We start from the raw sequence: 22,834 nt of genomic DNA, 5'->3' as shown, positions 1-22,834 counted from the left end.
TTTCTGGCACGATGCACATGTGCCATTGAAGTCTGCGCAATGAATGAGGGAATTAGAAGTTCAGTGGTTAGGTTAACACTTTGGGTGCCAGAGTGGAGCCCAGATTAAACCCTTGGTCAGGAACTTGAGATCCTGAAAGCTGTGTGACGCAGACCAAAAAAAAAAAAAAAAAGGTTTTAGTGAGCAGAAGCTGTAACTCGGCACACAGGTTTTATAAGTCCTGTTTGTAGTTCAAGATGAATACTTTCCCCCCCCTTTTTGGTGGTCGTGGCAGTGGTGAGCCTTCAAAATGCTTCACTGAGAAAACAGCAGCCATCAACTGAAAACTCCCTTATCCCACTGCTACATCTACAAACTGATTTTTATCTTTTCTCTTCTGTAGTTTTAGTGGAGAAAAGGTCCTTTTTTCCTAGGAAAGGCCAATATGCCCTGGAGCCTACACTATCACCTTCCCCTCTTAAGAATTTGGAACTTTAGCTATTCTCTTATCTTCTACCTTCAACACTCAGTTCAGTTCTGTTGCTCAGTCTTGTCCGACTCTCTGGGACCCCATGGACTGCAGCACGCCAGGTTTCTCTGTCCATCACAAATTCCCGGAGCTTGTTCAAACTCACGTCCATCGAGTTGGTGATGCCATCCAACCATCTCATCTCCTTTGTCGTCCCCTTCTCCTACTGCCTTCAATCTTTCCCAACATCAGGGTCTTTTCCAATGACTCAGTTCTTTGCGTCAGGTGACCAAAGTATTAGTCTCCAACACTAAACATATTCTAATTTCCCATATTAAAAAAGCCTTCCTTAACTCATACCTCCTTTCACTTCTCACCCTGTCTTGCTGTTTCCCTTCTTCAAATGAGTTGTCCATCTGCCATTTTACCCCCTTATTGTTCCTTCATTCTTTGATCCATTTCAGTCTGACTTCCAGCTACAGATTCAATGAATTCTTTTTAGTCTTCTCATGCCAGACCTTTGGCAGACTTCTACAATGTTGGTCACTTTCACCTTCTTGAAACAGTTCCTCCATTTTTCTTTGATCTTCCCTGACTATACTCTTCAGACTTTCCTCTTACATATTTGACTTCTCTCTTACATCTTTGGCTTTCCTTTCACAGCATCCTATGCTGGTTCCTTCTCTACCCCTTTAAAGCAGCATCTCTCAAATGTTTGGCATCTTCAGGACACTTAATGAGAATCCTGCCAGTTTCAGGTTTACTTAAAATAATGATGAGCATTGCTTCATGTAATGAAAGGGCCTTTTTATATACTACTCTCTCTGCCTTGAATTATTTTCTGTCCACTTTGTTTGGCTGGAGAGCCATCATCTTTTAGGTCTTAAGTCATTTCCACAGACAGTCCTCTCTGTTACTCTTTGACACAACCCTATTTTCCCTCCATTATGATCATAATTTTTGTTGTTGTTTAGCTAATGATTAACTTAAAAGGTGTTGGGCCTGTTCTACCTGTCTCACGTGTTATTTTCACAGTAACATCTTATGTCTGTAGGGTGGTATTACTATAAATCCTAATTTTACAGATCGAGAAAGGAAGGTAGAGTGGCAGAGCTGGGATTACCAACCTAGACGATCTGTCTTTAGAGTCCATACTTTTAATGGTGCTAGAGTACTTATTACTAAAATTTTTGTAGATTTATTTATTTATTTTTATAGTGACTGTCTCACTCTCTAATCCTCAAGGTCTGTGAGAGCAAACACCGTGTCTGAAAGGTTCGGAGCTTAGCTTCAGGAGTTTACCGGGTACATGGAAAGTACTCAGTTATTTGTTCAGTAAATGAATCAGTAACTAAAAACAAGATTCCGGTCTGGGAGGCATACTCCTCCCTACACTCCTCGTGACCTTGTAGAAACTTCCTTATCTCTTCCTGCCTTGTTAATCTGGGGAGTCGGAGTGGGAGGACTAACCCAGGTAGAAGAAGCGACAAGCTCAAAGCTAGAAGAATGGAGTCGGAAAACGGCAAGAGTGCTGATCTTCCGTTTCCTCCACTGGAAGACGGCATAGAGAGCACCGCGTGAGATAAGTGATACGCTACCCGCTGCCCTTTTCTCCATTTCAGAGTGGTGTTGAAGCTTCAAGACGTAGGCTCCTACTTCTGTGAAAGAGAGTGGGCAACGCGAGCCCACGGTAGAGAGCAGCGGACTCGGCCACCGTGAGTAGCCTTGGCGCGGCATAGGGCGGTTCCGACGTGCAGAGGCGGAGTCCCGGCCTCGGAAGGCTCCGCCCCCGGGCCGGCGGAAGCGGCCCGCTCTCAACTCCCTGGTCTGGGCGTGTCCCCGCCGGCGCACGCGCGCGAACGGCATGCTGGGAAGGCGCCCGCGCGGCGGCCATTTTGTCTTATCGGCTCCTGGTTAGAGGAGGCATTTAGGCCTGCTAGGGCCCCTGAGAGGTTCGCGGCTGTGTTGCCGGCGTTTTATTTGGCAGGTGCCAGGGCTGGTGGGAGCAGCCGCCCGAGGAAAGCACCATGATTTCGGCTGCGCAATTGTTGGATGAGTTAATGGGCAGGGACCGAAACCTCGCCCCGGATGAAAAGCGCAGCAACGTGCGGTGGGACCACGAGAGCGTAAGTCCCGCGGGCCTTGGGCCTGTGCCTGGGCGCCATGGGGGAGGGGAACGGCGCGGGCTGGGGCTAGCCGGGGCCTCGGCAAGGTTTGGGGCCCGGCCGCCCCAGGGTCAAGTGTCTGACCCAGTGGCTGGAGGGAATCGGGAGAATAGCTTAGGAGGGAGGAGTCTGCCTGGATCCTTGGTTAAGGGATGATTTATTGTTGTTTAAGTATCAAGAAAGTGAAAAAAAGAAGACTCTTGGCAAAATTGAAAAGCAGCTTAATGAGGCAGGGAAACGCGGGAAAGGAAGGAGTATTTTTGTACATCTAGAGGTTTCGGAGTTTTCACCTAGCTGTGAATAGGGAAAAGGGCAAATTTGGCCGTTATTTGGCTGAGCGTCATATCGTGGCAGTATATTCAGAAATATTTCAGTTTCGACGCTTATATGGGGCAATAAAATTTTAAAAGAGGTCTTGATAGGGTTCACCGTGATCTACAAATATTGTTTGATAGCAGTACGGTCTAGTAAGCCATTCTTGTAGATAATTGTCAAGGCTTTTTCTTCATAGGAAACTCTTTGATCCTCTTAACCCTGTAAGGGTAAATGAGTATAAACCCAGTTTCACAAATGAGACTTGAGAGGCTCACCCAACATCTTGTCAAGTTAAATGGCGAAACTAAACCTAATCTTTGTAGTCTTGTTCACTTTTCTGTTCTGTGAACATGGTGTGTAACGTTTGTTTTAGGTCTTATCTGAGGAATGGATGTGTAATTAACTTCACATGCGATTGTAATCAAACAACAAGATAGTTTAAAAACGGTTGCTAGTCAAAACATGAAGGAATTGTTAAATATGCCTTTTTTTGTTTTTTTTTTAGAAGTTGCTTACTCATTTTAAACTTACGCTTTGGTCACAGTAAAATTTCTCTTTTGCTAGTGTTTGACTAGACCTGTGGGGTGCTGCCCGATTCTAAAGTAGTGTGAAGTGTTATAGTAGAATTCTTTGTACGGGTTAAATGGTTCGGTAATATCACTGACTCAATGGGCATGAAGTTGAGAAAAGTCCGGGAGCTAGTGAGGGACAGAGACGAGTGCTGCAGCCCATGGGTTCGCGAAGAGTCGGACATGACTTTGCGACTGAACAACAACAAATTTTAGAGGTGAAGCTTTTTAAAGCTTTTTTCCCCTTGACTTTTGGGTTTTTCCTCAAAATAAAAATAAGAGTAACTTTGTTGCTTGCCTTGACCCTTCTGTTTGTAGGCATTTCTTTGTCATGATGAAGTAACTTTTTCTTTTGCCACTTCATTCAGTGATCTCAGCTATGCAAAAAGAAAAAGATGAACTTTATGTTTGACTTGATGTGCAAATAGGACGTTTATCTATTTTGAATTACAGAGAGAGAATTGCGTTTGCATGCTCATCAGCTGTAGCAGCCTGTTTGCCTAATTGGTTTTGAACAAGAATTGTGGGAAAACGTTTTTCCCTGGTGGTATTTTATTGCCACATTGCGTGGGATGCGATGGGTTTATAACCTTAGCAGTGATGAAGTTCTCAGAAAAGCAACTTAAGTTTTATGTCATCTCAGTTATAATAAATCTGTTTTCCTTTCAGGTGCAGACCCCCTCTTCAGTGTTTCTCACTGATTTAAACTTTTGATGTTTTTGTCAAAATATTTTATGCCTTTAATGACAGATTACACTTCATTTGGATTCAGGGGTTTGAAAAAGTCAATTGCTGGTGTTTCAGATTTCTGTCTGCAAGAAGACGTTGGTACAGACCAGGAATGTAACATGTGACTTTTTCTAAATAAGTTAGAATTATTGTAGGGTTTTATAAAGCTGGGGAAACTTGTGGCATCACTTCTGGGCCACTTGGCATTTGTTTTCGGGTGTTTGCTAAAATCCTGGAGTAATGGCCAACCACAGTATATACTGTAAGGGTTTTTTCTTTTTTGGTGGGGAGGGGGGGTTGTCTGCACTGGGTGGCTTGTGGGATCTTAGTCCTTGTGAAAAGTGAAGTCGTTCAGTCATGTCTGACTATTTTCGACCTCATGGACTGTAGCCTGCCAAGCTCCTCCGTCCATGGGATTTTCCAGGCAAGAAGACTGGAGTGGGTTGCCATTTCCTTCTCCAGGGGATCTTCCCAACCTAGGGACAGAACCCGGGTCTCCTGCATTGTAGGCAGATGCTTTTACCATCTGAGCCACCAGGGAAGTCCTTAGTCCCTGACCAGGGATCAAACCCAGGCCTTGTCAGTGAAGGCGGAGTCCTTACCACTGGACTGCCAGGGAATTCCCCCAAATATTTTTGCGTTCCAGTTCTACCTGGAAATTTTTCTTTGCCACACTTTCACTAGATGGGGAAAGCCATTTCAGCTGGGCGGGGTCCTTTTGTTTAACAATGAAATGGAAACTTCATTGTTAAAAATAATTCCTAGATATCTGTATTAAACTAATCTGTGGAATTTGTTTTAAATGCGGAGATGTATTTCACCAGTGCCCACCCCCCATTCTGATTCTGTAGGTCTACAGAAAGGCCCCTGAAATCTGCATTTTTTAAATGGCATCTTTATGCATTCTAAAACTTGTAAACTAATGCTTAATGACCCACTTCCTCAGTACTTTGTTTTTAAATGTTGAACTAGGAACACTTGGAGGAAACTCATTTTTTAAGTGAAGGCTGTATCTGTGATGCAAATTATTGACTTATTTGTAAAGATGTATGTAAGTAACCACTATCAGGGAAAGTGCTTTACTATACAGGTGTTTCCAGCTTTTGTAGATTGTTACCTTTTTGATCTAAGAGAAATTGGTTTTCGACTAAAGCCGTTAGCTTTAATACTCTTCTAAGGATTCATTGACACACCTCCCTCCCTCATTGATTAATATTTTACCTTTCCTTGAGATTAGTATTTTTGCATTAAGCAATTTGTTTCCTCTGCTTTATTAATCCTAAACAACCAGAGTAATGAGGAAAGCATGTGATTTTAACTGCCTAGGGTGAACACCTTTCAGTTAGCGTCCACATGGGACGATTTCAGTGTTAAGAGAAGGCATTGGCAGCCTTTGGGTAATCTGGAGTTGAGATTGTAGGGGATTGTAGTTAACGTCTGGTCTGGAGCTTTTATTGTTAAATTTATAGCAAGAACTTTGTAGTTCAAATTGAGGATTTTATTTTGTCGTGAAAGTCTCTCAGTCGTGTCTGACTTTTTGTGACCCCATGGACTATACATTTCATGGAATTCTCCAGGTCAGAATACTGGAAGTGTGTCATTCCGTTCTCCAGGGGATCTTCCCAACCAGGGATCGAACCCAGGTTTCCTGCATTGTAGGTGGATTCTTTACCAACTGAACCACCAGGGAAGCCCAAAAGTGAAATTTTTTTTTTAACCATTAACTCTGATTCTAATATATAAAATGAGACCTTGTTCATCATTTATCAAACTCATGTATGCCCTCTGTTCAGCTTAATAATTTATGAAGGGAATTGAAATAAATGTTCTTTTCTAAAATCTTCCCAATGTTAACAGATACCATCACTTACACCGAAAGTTGTTTGGAAAAGAAGAAACAGTTAAGTTTACTGTCCACATTTTTTACTTGTGGCTTTTTTTTAAAAACATCTGAAAAAGGTATTCAGAATCTGAGCAGGAAACCAGAAGCAACAGAAGCAAAAAATTAGTAATGATAGTGCATGGCATCTACAAGTGTTTTGTTAGACAGTTTTAAACCATAGTCATCAAAATGTTTTTTCTGTCATAAGTGTAGACATTTCCTGCCTCACTGTGTAGTACAGGGTAAGCGTTGGGCTTCTTGGAATTTCCAGCAGTCTCTATGTAATGTAGATAATTACTGTTTGCTTTTTCTCTTCAAAACTTGAAAATAGAAGTGAGTAGTGGAATGAACTCTGTGCATCCATGTGTGTAAGACACATTATCAGTATATGACCAGTATTACTCCTCTGTGTCTCCTACTTCTTTCGTTATTTTAAGGCAGTTTTATCATTTCAGCCTTAAAGACATGTCTAAAATGTGAGGACTTAATAACCACAGTATTATCACATTGAAAATATTAAGGTATTTCCTCAATCTTTGGTTGATTGCTTCTGGAAAACCATGTCTCATTAGACTGTAGACCCCCCCCTTTTTTTTTTTGGATGCTCCATGTAGCTTTCAGGATCTTGGTTCCCAGATGAGGGATTGAACCCAGGCCCTCAGGCAGTGAAAGCTCGAAGTCCTAACAACTGGACAACCAGGAAATTCTCAGTGTCTCATTAGACCTGATTTCTTTTTTTTTTTTCCTGATTTCTTAACAAGGGGAGAAAGTAGCTTAAGTTAGTATACAGTGCTTCATTGTTTATGAAATATGTTTAATTTTCCATTTCTTGTAAGAAAGTTCATGTGATTATTTTACAAAAATGTATCACTTTAAAAATTTTTTTATTTTTGGTTGCAGTGAGTCTTCATTGCTGTGCATGGGCTTTCTCTAGTTGTGGCGAGTGGGGACCACTCTTGTTGCAGGGCACAGGCTCCAGGCACTTGGGTTTCAGGAGTTGTAGCAGGCAAGCTCAGTGGTTGTAGCACATGGGTTTAGTTGCTCCGCATCATGTGGAGTCTTCCCCAGCCAAGGATCGAACCTGTGTCCACTGCATTGGCAGGCGGATTCTTATCCTCTGTGCCACCAGGGGAGTTCTGAATGTTTTTTTATAAACCTTGTTAAAAGTTGGGACTAAATGACTTTGGGAAGTAATGGAAGGCTTCTTAGCAGGAGAGAGATGTTTACTATCCCTGCTGCTGTGGAAAATTGATTAAAATTTTATGAAAACTTTGTGTAGGCAATAAAAAGAGTGAACTGTGATTAATTACTATATTAGAAAATTGATTTTTACTGTTTTATGTTCCCTCCAATTTAGGCTCATTAAAATGATTTTTTTTTTTTTTTTTTTAACAGAAGTCAACTTGGCTTATATAAGTACACATGCGTGTGTGCATGCCAAGTTGCTTCACTTGTGTCTGATTCTTTGAGACCCTATGGACTATAGCCCGCCAGGCTCCTCCGTGGGATTCTCCAGGCAAGAATACTGGAGTGGGTTGCTATGCCTTTCTCCAGGGGAATCTTCCCAACCCAAGGGTCAAACCCCCATCTCTTATGTCTCCTACATTGACAGGTGGTGTCTTGACCTCTAGCTCCTCCTGGGAAGCCCATATAAATGTAATATATATTTAATAACTTTCACTTATACTGTGGAGACTGTCCTTGTAGGTACAATGTAAATGTACCTTAGTTTATTTCATGTAGATTATGTCAAGTTCTTTTACAATTATCAACCAAGCTGCAATGAACATTCTGGTACATATAACTGAATCACTTGTAGGATAGGTTCCTAGAAAGATAATGACTAAGTTAAGTGCATATTTTACATTTTGATGGGTGTTGCTAGGTTGTCCCATAGCTCTAGTAATATTTGGAGTGTTCCTCTTCCCAGCAGTGTATCTAATGCCAGATTTTGTTTTTATTTTTCACGTTTAATGTGATGGAAACTCACGATTAAGTTTTCCTAGTCAGATTCCTGAGATTGATTGTATCTGCATTCTCTTAAGTGGTAGTAAATAGTATGCTATTGATACTGAACTCTTCTGGTCTTTGCTATTACCTTAATTTATCACGAGAATCACAATTATGTTGTGATTGTAGTTCTGGCGTGCTGCAGTCCGTGGGGTCCCAAAGAGTAGGACACTACTTAGCAGCTAAACGACAGCAACAACAAGTTCTGCCTTTGCCTCGCTCCCCCCGCCCCCTCTTCTGAGCCCCTTTGGTTATCAGATTGTTAGGTCCACAATGGACATTTAGTAAAGACTTACTGAATAAAAGACTGTTAATATTTTTAGTTAAACATTCTCAATCTCTGGGAAAGGTTAAAATAAGCAGTTTAAATAGCTAGGGTTTATTGGGTAGAGTAACAGTTGTTTTCATGTACCATTTCTTTACAGCAGTATCTTAAGCAGAGTTGGAGGGTAAGAGCACACAGAACAAAGAATTAGGAAAATAGGTTTTAATCTGTATTTTGTAAGTAGTCTCATGCCTTCTTGAAACTCCAATACTTTGGCCACCTGATGTGAAGAGCTGACTCATTTAAGATTGAAGGCGGGAGGAGAAGGGGACGACGGGTGATGAGATGGTTGGATGGCATCACCAACTCAATAGACATGAGTTTGAGTAAACTCGGGGAGTTGGTGATGGACAGGGAGGCCTGGCGTACTGCAGTCCATGTGGTTGCAAAGAGTTGGACATGACTGAACTGAACCGAAGATGCCGTCAGGGCAGATCATGTGGTTGATCTCATCTCAGATGGAGTGATAGGACTAAATGACAGGTAAAGCTGCTGGCATATCTTGTTTGATTGTCTTGAGTGCCTAAAGACATATTTAAGAAAGTCATGGGTATTTTAAAAAACAGACTGAATGGCAACCCACTCCAGTATTCTTGCCTGGAAAATCCCATGGACGGAGAAGCCTGGTAGGCTACAGTCCATGGGGTCGTAAAGAGTCGGACACACTGAGCGACTTCGCTTTCACCTTCTCAATAAACATACTAAAATTTACAGTCCCACTATGAAATAGTTATTATCTCCTTATTTTGGTATTGAGAGTACCAAGGCAGAGTTACAGATTTAGTTTTTCATAGTTGAAAAGTGACAGCCAAAAATCAAACTGTTTTGATTCTCCAGGCATACTGATTTCCACTTGACTATTTCATACTCTGCTGAGTTAGTCTTTTCATGCCTGGAATGTGTTGTCGTTCATTTCTGAACTTAAGCAGTTCAGAAACTTAACCAGGTTAAGCTTTACCACCTGACATTCCTGACTAAATTCCTATTTGTTTCTAGTGACAGCATGTACTGATACACTTAAAATGATGCAAAAATGAACAAATCAGACTTTTTAATAATTAGAAAAGTATATAGCATTTTAAAACTTTGTCTTTTGCACATATAGAGCCCTTTTTAAGTTGAGGTACAGTTGATATATCGATGTAAGTTTGGGGTATACAACATAGTGATTTACAATTTTTAAAGATTGTGCTCTATTTATAGTTACTATAAGGGGCTTCCCAGGTAGCTCAGTGGATAAGGAATCCACCTGCAGTGCAGGAGTTCGATCCCTGGGTTGGGAAGATCTCCTGGAGGAGGCCATGGCAACCTACTGCAGTATTCTTGGCTGGAGAGTCCCATGGACAGAGGAGCCTGGCGGGTTCCATAGGGTCATAAAGAGTTGGACACAACTTGAAGCGATTGAGCACACACATAGTTACTATAAAACATCAGCTGTATTCCCTTCTTTGTAGCTTATTTAACTTATATATCATAGTCTGTGCCTCTTAATACCTACCCCTATTTGCCCCGCCTCTTCCGTCTCGCCACTGGTTCTCTACATTGCAGAGTCTGTTTTGTTGTTGTTATTTTCACTGATTTTATTTATTTTTCTAGATACCTCAAATACATAGTGTTTTGCCTCTGTTTGGCTTATTTCACTAAGTATAATTCCCTCCAGATCTATCTGTGTTGTTGTGAATGGCAAATTTCCATTATTTTTCATGGCTGATTATTGTTCCAGCATGTATATTTACCTCATTTTCTTCATCCATCCATGTGTTGATGGACATTAAGGATGCTTTCCTTCTTGGCTATTGTAAATAATGCTGCTGTGAACATTGGTGTGAATTACTGTTTTCATTTTCTTTGGATGTATACTCTGAAGTGAAATTGCTGGATTAAATATAGTAGCTTTATTTTTAGTGTTTTGAGGAACTTCCATGTGATTTTTTTCAGGGTGGCTGCACCAATTTACATTTCTACCAGCAGTGTACCAGGGGTTCCCTTTTCTCCACATCCTTGCCAACGTGTTACTTGTGGTCATACTGAGCCTTTTTAATAATTCAAAGTATTAGGAGAATTTCCAAAAGAAAGTGGTACAAAGATACTATGACATATGCCTATGTGTAACAGGATTAATATTGATATAAAGCTAAATCTGTTGTTTAGACATAATTTTTGAATCTGGTTGTTCTTTATGACCTTAGTTCTTCTGGACATAGCTTATGGAACCTCACTGCTTCAAATAAGTGTAAAACAATTGATCTTTGAAGCAAAAAATAGTATTTCAAATTCAACATCCAGTTCTAAATGTCTCAAAACTCGTTCAATCCTAAGTTTAGTAGACCTTTTCTATGTTATACTTGTACATTGATAATTTACCCAATAGCACTGAAGGGTTATATGGAGATATTTTGGAATTTTGCTTAACAGATTTTGGTTTGCAGTGTTACAAAATTAAATTTAGGATAGAACAGTCTCAGAATATATCTGAAGGAGTTACAAAAGTACCAGTGCGAGAGAATTGAAAATTGGTCTCATGTTAATAATTCTTCCTCATACCTTAGAAGTCACTCAGTGCTGGCATGTGTGAAAATACCCAGGACACCTTAGGACCTGTTATGAGATACTGAACCAGGTCGCTTTAAATGAGTGTTATTTGGAATTTAGGCAGTGATTTCCAAATCTCGTGTGTAAATCTTTAACAAAGTTAAAACAATAAGAACAATGCAGTTTTGTTTTTTGTTTTTTTTAATTAAAAAAATTACCTTTATTCTGGATGTCTTTATCCAAAATTTGTTTTTTCTAGGGAGTAAGGCAGTGATTTCTATTATGGTAGAAATTGAAAATGCTCTCAACTGTCAGTCTTGCATTTCTTATACTGAAATCCAGGAGTCTGAAAGTCGTTAATTTGCCTAACTAAATGATTTAACAAATGAAATTGTTCTTAAACTTACTTGGTTGAAAGATGTAGATCATGAAATGAGAAAATGGTTATTTGGCATTCTTTTCTGGCATAGTTTTAAAACTGACCAATTTCAAAAAGTTAAGTTACGTTTGTTTTTTTCACTAGGTTTGTAAATATTACCTCTGTGGTTTTTGTCCTGCGGAATTGTTCACAAACACTCGTTCTGATCTTGGTAAGTAAATTTTCTATAATTTTTATTGTATTTATGATTAAAGAGAAAGTGATACTTTATCATTTTGGAAAGAAGTTTTCTGTTAAAGGTGTTGATAATTTCTTTCCTGGCTTTTTTAAAAATGTATTAACAAATGCCAGTCTGATTAAACATGGTGGCTTATTTGAATCTACATATGTATTTCCATTCCCTCCTGAAACCCCCTCCACTAAAATGAAAATTTAAAAACAAAAAAGGTGTAAACGGAAGACGAGATAACATTAGAGATGTCAACAAATTTTTGGAACATGACAAGTGGATGGAAGAATAGCAGAGAAACCTGTATCCTAAAAGCCTGCAGAAGGGGATATTAAACAGAAGCAAGAGTTTGATCAGCAGAACCCTGGACAGGCTCAGGATTTGAAGGCATCAGGTATCATAGAAGGCAGAGTTGAATTATGGGGCTGAAAACCAGAGATTAGTCTAGTTCAGGGTTTCTCAACCTTGACATTTGACATTTTGACCTGGAAAATTCTGTGTTTGGGGAGGTGGGAGGGTCTCCTGTGGGTTGTAGGATGCTTAGCAGCATCCTTGGCCTCTATGGAGTAGATGTCAGTGAAAATCTCCCAATTTTGACAACCAAAAATGCCTCCAGGCACTTCTAGATATCCCTGGCAAAACTGCCCCGTGTTGAGAAGCACTAGTCTGGGTGGTCTGACCTGTGCATCAGGTAATTCTGTCTTCCATGCCTACAGCACTGGAGACTAGGGGGTTATGTTCTGAAGAAATTGGGCTAAATGAACCACAAAATGCAAAATAATCGACCATTTTCTCTCCAGGATGGTACATAACTAGTATCATTCTAGAAACATAAAATGGAAATTAAATTCTTTAAGCACAATGCTTGCCCTAAAGCATAAAGAGCACTTTATGGCTGGATATATCTAGGTATTGGGATTTACAGATATAGGACAGGGCAGTAATGAATAAAAATGAGACTGTAAGAGAGATTAAATGAGTCTGTTTTCTTAATAGTGAGGTTTTCCCATTCCCTTCCTCTGCCCTGTTCCTAGAAGGATACAGCCAGATGTTTTTTCCCCAGGCAGAAGAGAAGAGGATTCTTTAGAGAAAGTGAACAGTTCCAGAGAAGTGATCTACAGGTACTGACCCTTGGGGAATCTCCTAAAAGAAAGTCTTGCTGCCTGATTTTCCTATGGTAAAGCCTGTTAGTTGACAAACCCTGCCTGTGCATACCAACTTCAAGTCAGATTTTGGAAGTGTTTGGCCAGCCAAGGATTGCTATTTGAAGAAAACCTTCAAACATAAAAGATTAACCAAAACCAACAGAAAAAAAAGAATTTAGTGGAATATGGTGGATAATGGGAGAAAACAGAAGAAAGAAAATTTTAAAGCTGTAACTAAATTTAGTATCCTCAGAGAAGTAAGAGAAAATATCAGGAGGAATAGGATGCTATATAAAAAGTTTTGAAAAAATTAAAAGTTCTTGAAATTAGAACTAGAGAAATATGAACATCAGTGGGAAGTTTTGAGGATAAAATTGTGGTATGTTTGAGAAAAAATTTGAAAAAATTCTATCAGTCCAGTGCTGTGATAGCTAATTAAGAGAGTTCTAGATAGAGAAAACAGAAGAGAGAAAAATCTTAAGATTGCATTATTGAAGGATTTTACTCTCTAGATGGAGTGGAATCCTTCTAGAACTCAGCACAGCAAATGATAAAAAGATCCATACTAAAGCACATCATTGTGAAATTCCAGAACACCAGGGGTGGGGTGGGGTACACAAGATTATCAATCAGAATGTCCTCGATTTGTCAGTAACAACACTGGAAGCTTGAAGACACTGGAGAAACATCCTCGGGATTCTGAATGGTAAAATGTTTTTAACCTAGGTTAGCTGTATAGCCAAACAGCAAAATATGAGTTTGAAAAAAGACATTTTCAGGCATGCATGGTCTCAACAACATTATCTACCAGGAATCTTTTCTGTGGAAACTCATGGGTGTAAACCAAGAAGGAAAAAAATAAGAGATCCAGTAAACTGTATCTAGTACAGACCAGAAAATGACTTTCAAAGGATGACAACTCTACTAGTGAGCTTAGGGGGAAAAAAGTAGCTCAGATTGAAGCAGCTCATGGAAGAAAATAAAGCTGATTTGACTATCTGATATATTTTGAATCTTGAGGGAGATTATTATTGAGCTAGTTTCTATAGCTGAGTTAGTGTCTGGAGTGAATTTGGAACTAGAACATACAAGAGACTGAACTGAAGAAAAAAATTCCAGTAAGTGTATCAAAAGTGTTATCATAATGCCCTTTTTGCTTAAAGCAGGAGTTAATAGGACATGGCATCAAAATATAAACACTGAATGTTCATTTAAACTAAATTTTTCATGCCTAAGATAAACCAAGAAAAAGCAAAATAAGCATAAAATTTAGAAATATGGAGGCAAATTCCAGAAGATAAAGCTAAAAGGGTTACAATTGATTGCCTTTTGGAGATGGTAAGAGGTAGGACTAGGGTGTTAGTCTTACAATATTTACAGAGACTAATAAAACGTCAGTGGTGGTTCAGACCAAAGGTCTGCCATCATCCTAGCTCACTTCTTGGCAGTAAGGAATAATTTTTTCATCCCTCCTACTCCCTCTCTTCTTTTACCATATAGTACATCTTGAAAGCTAAGGAGAACAATTTTCATGTGCGTACTCGGGCATGTTGCTTCATGATTTAGCAGGCTCAATTTAGGTGTCTGCAGACTACTCAGTGATTAAATGGATCTTCTTTCCTTTTTTTAAAAAAAATAACTTCCTTTGTTTTGGCAAGAGAAAAGTTAATTTCAATAATTTATATTGAATACATTCATATTTCTTGTTGTTTTAGGACCATGTGAAAAAATTCATGATGAAAATCTACGAAAACAGTAAGTTATCTTTTTTGGGATCATCCCCACCCCCAGTCTTTATTTGCTTTAAAGAGGATAAGGATTGAAGAAATAATTGGAATTTATGTAAAATGAATGTCATGTCGAGGTCCTACTCATTAGTTGGGGGTCGTAGAAAGTGATACAACTATATGTAGCATCACCATATGAGTTCATACTATATGCCAAGAATAAGCCTAAGCTTTTTTTTCCCCCCTATATCCCACCTTTTTTAAAATTTTTTGCTAAGTCACTTCAATCATGTCTTGACTCTTTGCGACCCTATGGACTGTAGCCCACCAGGCTCCTCTGTCCATAGGATTCTCTGGGCAAGATTACTGGAGTGGGTTGCCATGCCCTCCTCCAGTTTTTATTTTTTAGTTTATTATTATTATTTTTTGGCTGCTCTTCCCAGCTTGTATGATCTTAACTCCTTGGCCAGGAATTGGACCCAGGCCATGACAGTGAAAACACTGAGTCCTAACCACTGGACCTCCAGAGAATTCACTCACGTTTTTTTTTTTTTTCCCTTTCACATTTGTCTTTTAACAGACCTAATTTTATAAATGAAACTCGTCCTGGAGCCAGGGTCACAAATCCAGTATAGTGTTCACCTAGATTTGCCCACTTGTACCATCTGTGCTCTTGATACACTGTTGAATGCTACCTTCTTTACCAGGATGAGGGACAACTGGAAATTCACTTCTTATGTGTGTGCCTGGTTTACACTTCAGAGATTTTTTTCTTTTTCTTTTCTTTTTTTTTTTAAACTTTTATGGGCATGCCATGTGGCATAGGATCTTAGTTCCCAGACGAGGGATTGAACCCAGGCCTACAGCAGTGAAAGCAGGGAGTCCTAATAGTTGGCCTGGGAATTCCCTACTCTTCAGTCTGAATGCAGTAGTTCATGAGATTAGTGAAGATAGAATATGAGAGTTGTAAATGGATAAAGAATTGGAAACAAAATAATTTATTTTTGTTTTATTAGGTATGAGAAGAGTTCTCGTTTTATGAAAGTTGGCTATGAGAGAGATTTTTTGCGATACTTACAGAGTTTACTGGCAGAAGTAGAACGTAGAATTAGACGAGGTCATGCTCGTTTGGCATTGTCTCAAAACCAGCAGTCGTCTGGGGTGAGTATGAATTTACGATCTTTGTAAAGTGTCCTTTCCTCTGGAAACTCAGAGATCTCCCTAGTATTGAAACTTGGGCTCAAGTTCAGTCATTGCTTTATATGTTTTAAAATGACATAAAAACTTAAAAAGGTGGTTTTTTTCCGATCTTTATTAGTAAATGAATATTTTGTTAATCGGAAATTTTTTATCTTAAATATCAGTAACTGACAAAATATGCAGCTGATTAACAAAAATTGAGATAATTGAGTTACTGTCCTTGTGATTTAGCATTTCAATTATTAAATACGAATACCAGGTATGGTATATGGAAATTTAAATGTTTATTTTTGTGTTTTAGTTGTTGATAATACACATTCTATTGTCTTCATCAGGCAGCTGGTCCAACAGGCAAAAATGAAGAAAAAATTCAGGTTCTAACAGATAAAATTGATGTACTCCTGCAGCAGGTAAGAATTGGAACTCCTACTAGAATTGCTAAAATTAAAAAGACCGACAGTATCAAGTATTAGTGAAGATCTGGGCAAACAAACTATTTTACTCTGTTGGGGTTGTTTAAAATGATGCAGGCACTTTAGAAAAGAGTGTCTTTCTTCCGAGGTTAAGAGATGCACCATAAACTATTCCACTGCTAGATATTAATCTAAGAGATGAAAGCATATGTTTACACAGAGTTGTATACCAGTGTTTATAGAGGCTTTGTTCATAATAGGTGCCAAAAAAAACCCCAGACAAACCTGGAAACAAATGTCTGTCAGTAGGTTAATGGGTAAACAAATTGTGATATATCTATACAGTGTGATAGTACACAGTGATACAAAGGAATTAACTATTTGTAATAATATTGATGAATCTTAAGATACTAGATTGAGTGAAAGAGGCCAGAGCCTCACAGAAGGAATAGAGTACGTGGTTCCATTTAAAAACAATTCTCGAAAATGCAGACTGATTTATAGTGACAGAAACAGACTGGTGGTCGCTTTGGGAGGAGATGCATCATAGAGACAGTGGGAGACTCGTGAGATCTCTAGGATCCAGTCTACCCTGGAGGTTGTCTGTGTGCTTTCTGCCAAGTGTACATAGTTAATGCTGTGGGGAAAAAAACCAATTAAGGGTAAATCATACCAAAGAGGCTTCACTAAACAAAACAAAACGGGCCCCAAACAACTTCTATATGCTAATGAAGCTGGAGGGTAAAAAAAATACTAGGACAGTGTGGTTAGAAAGATATCCTGACTGCTTTTTGAATTCCTCTCAGATTGAAGAATTAGGATCTGAAGGAAAAGTAGAAGAAGCCCAGGGAATGATGAAATTAGTTGAACAGTTAAAAGAAGAGAGAGAGTTGCTTAGGTCCACAACTTCGGTGAGTAGCAGCCCCATTTTGGTATAACCATGCTGTTAGCTGTGTATTGCTAGGATCTGTTCTATTTACGAACAATTTTCTAATGTCACCAAACTTTTATTTTAAAGGGTCACATAGTATTTATGATTTCAGGTCATAAGAATTGTAATAAAAGCTCTGTTTTTATATTTATGTTACAAAATAGCTTTAGACAATGTGTAAACAAATGTCTGTAATTTTGTTTCAATAAAACTTTGCAAACAAACGCCTCTAGCTGCTGGCTTGGTAACCTATGCCTTAGATAGTTAAGTATTTTGGTTGGGCTTAGGTTTTGGTGTTTTATTTTGTTACTGATCAAATTACCTTACTACAAAGTTGGTATACTCCTAATAGTACCTCCTACTTACTTAACTTTCAATTAGATGATACAGGATACATGTTTTGGATATTGATGGTAAAATATAATTGAGCATTGGTTCCCAAATATTAAAAGGGTATGTTCAGATTATATGCAGTGAGTTCAATTCTTTAATGATTTTGAAAAACTTTTTTTATTACTTATTTTTATTATTTTTGGTTTTTCTGGGTCTTCATTGCTGTACTTGGGCTTTCTCTAGTTGCAGAAAGTGGAGGCCACTCTCTAAGCTCATAGACTTCAGTAGTTGAGGCACAGGGGTCTTTAGCTGCAACTCGAGGGCCCTAGTTAGAGCCTGCAGGCTTTAGTAGTTGTAGGACACAGTCTCAGTAGTTGTGGCTTACAGGCTGTGGAGCGCAGGCTTAGTAGTTGGTACATATGGGCTTAGTTGCTCTGAGGCATGTGGAATCTTCCCAGACCAGGGATCAGACCTGTGTCCCCTGCATTGGCAGGCAGATTCCTATCTACTGCGCTACCAGGGAAGTCCCAGAAAACATTTTTAATATGGAGTCCACATCTTTAACCTGTTGAACCAAGCGGGAAATGAATTCAGACTAAAATAGGTAGCTTTCTGAAAGGTAGATTAACTTTTTTGAGGTGATATGGGTAGTTCAAGGGTTACAATTGAGGGATGGGGTCTTAATACTTCTTGGAAAGTTGATTGCTGTTGTCTAAAAGTTCCCTGTCTAAAAGTTGCTGCTAAGTATTATGTCTTTGGGGAAATGGAAAGTAGCAGTTGACAAAATTAAAAATCTTTTCTAAATGTTATAAATATTTTTGAGGGGGGTTTGTTTGTTCTCTCTTGATCAGATATTTTATAATAACTGATGTATCGTTTCAGACAATTGAAAGTTTTGCTGCCCAAGAAAAACAAATGGAAGTTTGTGAAGTGTGTGGAGCCTTTTTGATAGTGGGAGATGCCCAGTCCCGGGTAGATGATCATTTGATGGGAAAACAGCACATGGGCTATGCCAAAATTAAAGCTACTGTAGAAGAATTAAAAGTAAGTTTCTTATAAGCATATATTTTAGCTATACCTAGTACTTTATATTAGTGTGGTTAAGAATTGATTGTATAGATTTAAAACTCTAATTGATATTTTTGCTGTGTTATTTGAGGTAGTGATAATTCCTATAATAGTTAGCTATTTATCAGATTAGCAAAGTGCTTTATTTTCTTTGCTCTGTAGTGTCAGGAATTTGGGAGAAGGAATATTCCTGAGGGTTTAGTCAAATATCTTGTGTACATACATGGTGTTAAGATTTCTCCATTTCACTTTTAGGGTATCAAATTTCATAAGTTGGTCTACAGTTGATTCATGTTAGGCAGCTGTTTGACAATGTCATTAAGGTTATTTAGTTTTAAAAAAAATCAAATTTGATCTCCTTAGGAAAAATTAAGAAAAAGAACTGAAGAACCTGATCGTGATGAGCGTTTAAAAAAGGAGAAGCAAGAACGAGAAGAAAGAGAAAAAGAAAGGGAGAGGGAAAGAGAAGAGAGAGAGAGGAAAAGACGAAGAGAAGAGGAAGAAAGAGAAAAAGAAAGAGCTCGAGACAGAGAAAGAAGAAAGAGGAGTCGATCAAGAAGTCGGCATTCAAGCCGAACTTCTGACCGAAGATGCAGCAGGTCTCGGGACCACAAAAGATCACGAAGTAGAGAGAGAAGGCGAAGCAGGTATATTGAACACATAAGACAGTGCCAGGCATATAGTGAAAGTGTTAGTTGCTGAGTTGTGTCCGACTCTTTGAGACCCTGTGGACTGTAGCCTGCCAGGCTCCTCTGTCCATGGAATTCTCCAGGAAAGAATACTGGAGTCAGTTGCCATTTCCTCCTCCAGGGGATCTTTCCAACCCAGGGATTGAACTGGGTCTCCTGCATTGCAGGTGGATTCTTTACCTAGTGTCTGAGCCACCATAGTGAGTGTGCATGAAACAATAGTAGTTACTGGTGAATTACTTGGTACTTGGGACCCTCTTAAGTCTCATTAAGCACTTGGGCGGATGAGAGTTGACTCATTGAACAAGTTCATCTTGTAGGCAACTTCACTGCTCCTTCTTAGGCCGCCTAAGGAGATTTGATGCAGTCTTATTAGGGAGTTAGTATAATGGATGAGTGCTTCTCTTATTGATTCTAAGACATTTAAATCATAAATTATTTTGGGTAGGATTACCTATTTGAAAAATTGAAGTTAAGGACTTTAATTTTCAGTTCTTAAGGTTTCTTATATAAATGTGTTTTAATAGTAGATTGTATTCATTTGCCTTTAAGAGTGATTTTTGCTTTAACAGTATGTAATTCTTCAAGGTTTTTTCTCACTGTAATAGCAGCTGAAGTTGCTCTCCTTTTGTTTCAAATTATTTAAGAAGTAGAGATCGACGAAGAAGCAGAAGCCATGATAGATCAGAAAGAAAGCATAGATCTCGTAGTCGGGATCGAAGAAGATCAAAAAGCCGAGATCGAAAGTCATATAAGCACCGGAGCAAAAGTCGAGACAGAGAACAAGATAGAAAATCGAAGGAGAAAGGTTAGTTTTTGTGAGAATTTGATTCTTTAAGGGACCATTTTCACTTTGTCTTCTCACTAACTCACTTTTCTTTATAGACACAAGCAGAGTTCCACTTCAGGCTATATTTATTTTTACTTTTGATGAACCCCATTCAATAGGAGACAAGTCTTATTTTCCCTTCTCCTGCTGATTTATGAGAATGACAGTTGACCTTGTGTTTTCTTAGAACATGTTAAAGTTGCATACTTCAATTTATATCTTCAAGGCTTATCGTTTAGATTTTTCCAAGTATTGCATTACCTGTTAGGATTATTAGGCTATAGAATTCTTGGTTATTGCAACATTTTTTATTTTTTTGACAATACTTGCTGCAGTGTTCCATAATATTTTGAAGAGTAAATGTACGGTATTGCATTGGTCTTCCAAGTACAGCATTTACAGTACTTCTAAGTTTGCATAAGTTGAATGCCTTATGTGTGCGTGCCATGCCCCCTCCCCCCCAGTGCGCGCCTTTTTTATTGAAACATGCTTTTTCCCATCTATTTTTTCCTTTGATTTTCTGTGGCATTCCAATAGCTGGTTGACTGCACTCTTAATCGACTTTTCATTTTCTCTTTGGCATGTTTTCACATTCTCATCTTTCAACTTAGCCTTCATTGAACGATGAACGATAATTCTTTTAATCATTAGGGTCCCATTTCTGCGTATTCTTCAGATTCTTTGTACACCCGTTTTTTGTTTTTTTTTTTTTTTGGACTGGGCTATTCTGCTTTGCATGGTTTTCAGGAATGAGAGAAAGGGCTTATTTCTAATTTTCTTGGCTCTGCTTATTCCATCCTGTTCTGCCTATCTGTGTCCATGTTTGATCACCAACATGTGTGCTCACGTATGGATTTATTATATTAGACATGTATGTGATACTCATTATTTTCTTTTATGAAACTAGTCTGGTTTTTGTGGGGTTTAACTGAGTAGAGTTAGGAAACCAGCACAAACAATGGATTATCTTTTTTTTTTTTTCCTTCAGTCTTCAGCTTTTATTTTTCCTCAAATAAGTGCACCTTCTCTTTTTAAAATATTTAGATATATTGGCTTTTTCTAGAACATGGAGCAAATGTTAAAAAGTAGGAAACAGTGATTTTTAAAACTTTCATGAGCTTTAGTATCTGCCATTTAAGTTCAGAAGTTATTTTTGTGATTCAAAAGGCAATTGATACCAAGAATTAACTGACTTTTATTAGTTTTTAACTAAGCTTCACTCAACCTTTTGGCAAGACTTTCTGTATAATGTATTTGAGGGGTCAGCTCTCAACAACGAGATATATCTCTTGTCAGAGATGAAAGTAATCACTTTGAGAACTAAAGCTCTTCACTGTATCTTCATTTGTGTCACTTAAAATACTTGGATTAGTTCTCAGGGACAGAAACTAGGCAGCTTTTATAACTATTTAGGATCAAAATTGAGCTATAAATTGCACTGGCCTGACTTAAACAGTTTGTGTAATTTTTGGAGAGAGCAGAGAGGATGAATTGCCAAGCTATGATCCTTATTACAATGATGACATCATAGAATATAATCAGACTTGTTTACATAAAATAAACTGCATTGTGTTTAGATTATGGACAAATGGATTTTCCTGGTGAGATGTGGAGGAAGGAGTGAAGACTTGATTCAGGGAAAACTCTGTCTCTGGTCTATCTTGAAAGATTGGGTTTGCCATTGTAGATTTATTTTAAATGTTGGGATCTCTTTTAAAAGTGACATAATTTATTGATTTTTTCAAATAACCGTGTGGCCAGTTAGCCATTCTTATATATATAACTGAAGGCCTGAACTTTGAGGTCAGATATGAGTAGTAGTGAACATTGGAAATGACAGTGAGTAAGAGGGAGCTCACGTGCTGTAATGAAAACACTTTATCTCACTCCACAAACAAAAAGTGGTTTCTTGCACAAAACTATCTTTGTTAACACCAACCAGTTTAGGGTGCTCTCTTTTGTCAAGAGAGGTTCCTTTTTTAATCCATAGCCCTGAAGTCCACCACACTTTGTGGATGTCCTTAGGACTATTAAGATCTACCATATTTATATAGGGCAGAAGATAAGATTATTGGACTGACTACTAGTCCTCTACGGGGCAACAAGACGACTCTTCCTCATTGAAGCTACCTGTGCACCGGAGAAGCCCATAAGGCACAAAGGGAGGACTTTCCCACAAGGTCAGTTAGAGCACACTGTACTGGCACAGTTCTCATGAGTGAACAGACAAGACATGAAGCAAGTCCTGCAGTCAGCTACTTGGACATTGCTTTGTGAATTTTGCAAGTGTATGGACTGAATATATTCCTTCACATAAGATCTTCAATTCTTAATGTTCTTTGAGTGAGTGCCCCCCAACACCCCCATAACCATACTTTTTTGTTACCATCCCTCTCCCAGTTATTTGATGTTGCGTCTTAACAACTTTGTCTAGAATCTGTAGAGAGTTCCGCTTCTCTTAAAACATCTTTCTGTCTTATCAACTATTCTGTTAGACTAGCTATTCTTAGTTTTAAAGAGAAAGATGATTTTTCCAGGTTTGTAGTTTGCTTTAAAATTTTCTGTAGAAATCTTTTGTTAGGCAGTACTTGGAACTGACAAAGCTAGAACATAACTTGCTCCATGTACCACTTTTTGCCTCTAGTCTCTAGTTTGACCATTCCAAAGAAAACAGAAGGAAAATTTGACCTTTTTTCACCCTTTATTTGCAGCTGAGGTGAATTTTTATTTCTCTCTTTGGAAAAAATAATTTTGAGATGGCGTATGTGTTACTTAGCAAAGCACAAAAGTTCAGTAATTGAAATGGGATTTAAGATCCACTTTCATTGGTGTTGTCCCTCTTGGGTCTTCAAATATATATAGGTATAAGTCATCTTTTGCATTTAGAAATATATAGTTGCAGAAGCATGCCTATAA

At 38.5% G+C, this 22,834-nt stretch overlaps 1 protein-coding gene across 8 annotated transcripts in view; it reads left to right on the top strand.

Annotated features, from left to right (window-relative positions):
* The first annotated feature begins 2,321 nt into the window (after positions 1 to 2,321).
* Positions 2,322 to 22,834, top strand: part of LUC7L3 (LUC7 like 3 pre-mRNA splicing factor) — a 27,693-nt gene continuing 7,180 nt past the window's right edge. The window contains exons 1-11 of one of the 8 annotated variants that reach the window (XM_061143720.1): positions 2,524 to 2,574; positions 11,499 to 11,565; positions 11,802 to 11,977; positions 12,618 to 12,704; positions 14,444 to 14,483; positions 15,472 to 15,616; positions 15,991 to 16,065; positions 16,875 to 16,979; positions 18,215 to 18,376; positions 18,764 to 19,047; positions 19,737 to 19,897. In XM_061143720.1, the coding sequence (XP_060999703.1) occupies positions 15,494 to 15,616; positions 15,991 to 16,065; positions 16,875 to 16,979; positions 18,215 to 18,376; positions 18,764 to 19,047; positions 19,737 to 19,897 (910 nt within the window). In that variant the 5' untranslated portion in view covers positions 2,524 to 2,574; positions 11,499 to 11,565; positions 11,802 to 11,977; ... (1 more) ...; positions 14,444 to 14,483; positions 15,472 to 15,493. Of the gene's footprint in view, positions 2,575 to 11,498; positions 11,566 to 11,801; positions 11,978 to 12,617; positions 12,705 to 14,443; positions 14,484 to 15,471; positions 15,617 to 15,990; positions 16,066 to 16,874; positions 16,980 to 18,214; positions 18,377 to 18,763; positions 19,048 to 19,736; positions 19,898 to 21,972; positions 22,099 to 22,834 lie in introns of those variants that run through there. The other 7 variants (XM_061143723.1, XM_061143721.1, XM_061143717.1 and 4 more) reach the window with 7 other exon arrangements.

This window comes from Dama dama, chromosome 5, assembly GCF_033118175.1.
Source record: "Dama dama isolate Ldn47 chromosome 5, ASM3311817v1, whole genome shotgun sequence".
Lineage (NCBI taxonomy): Eukaryota > Metazoa > Chordata > Mammalia > Artiodactyla > Cervidae > Dama > Dama dama.
This window is presented reverse-complemented; position numbering and strand designations above follow the sequence as displayed.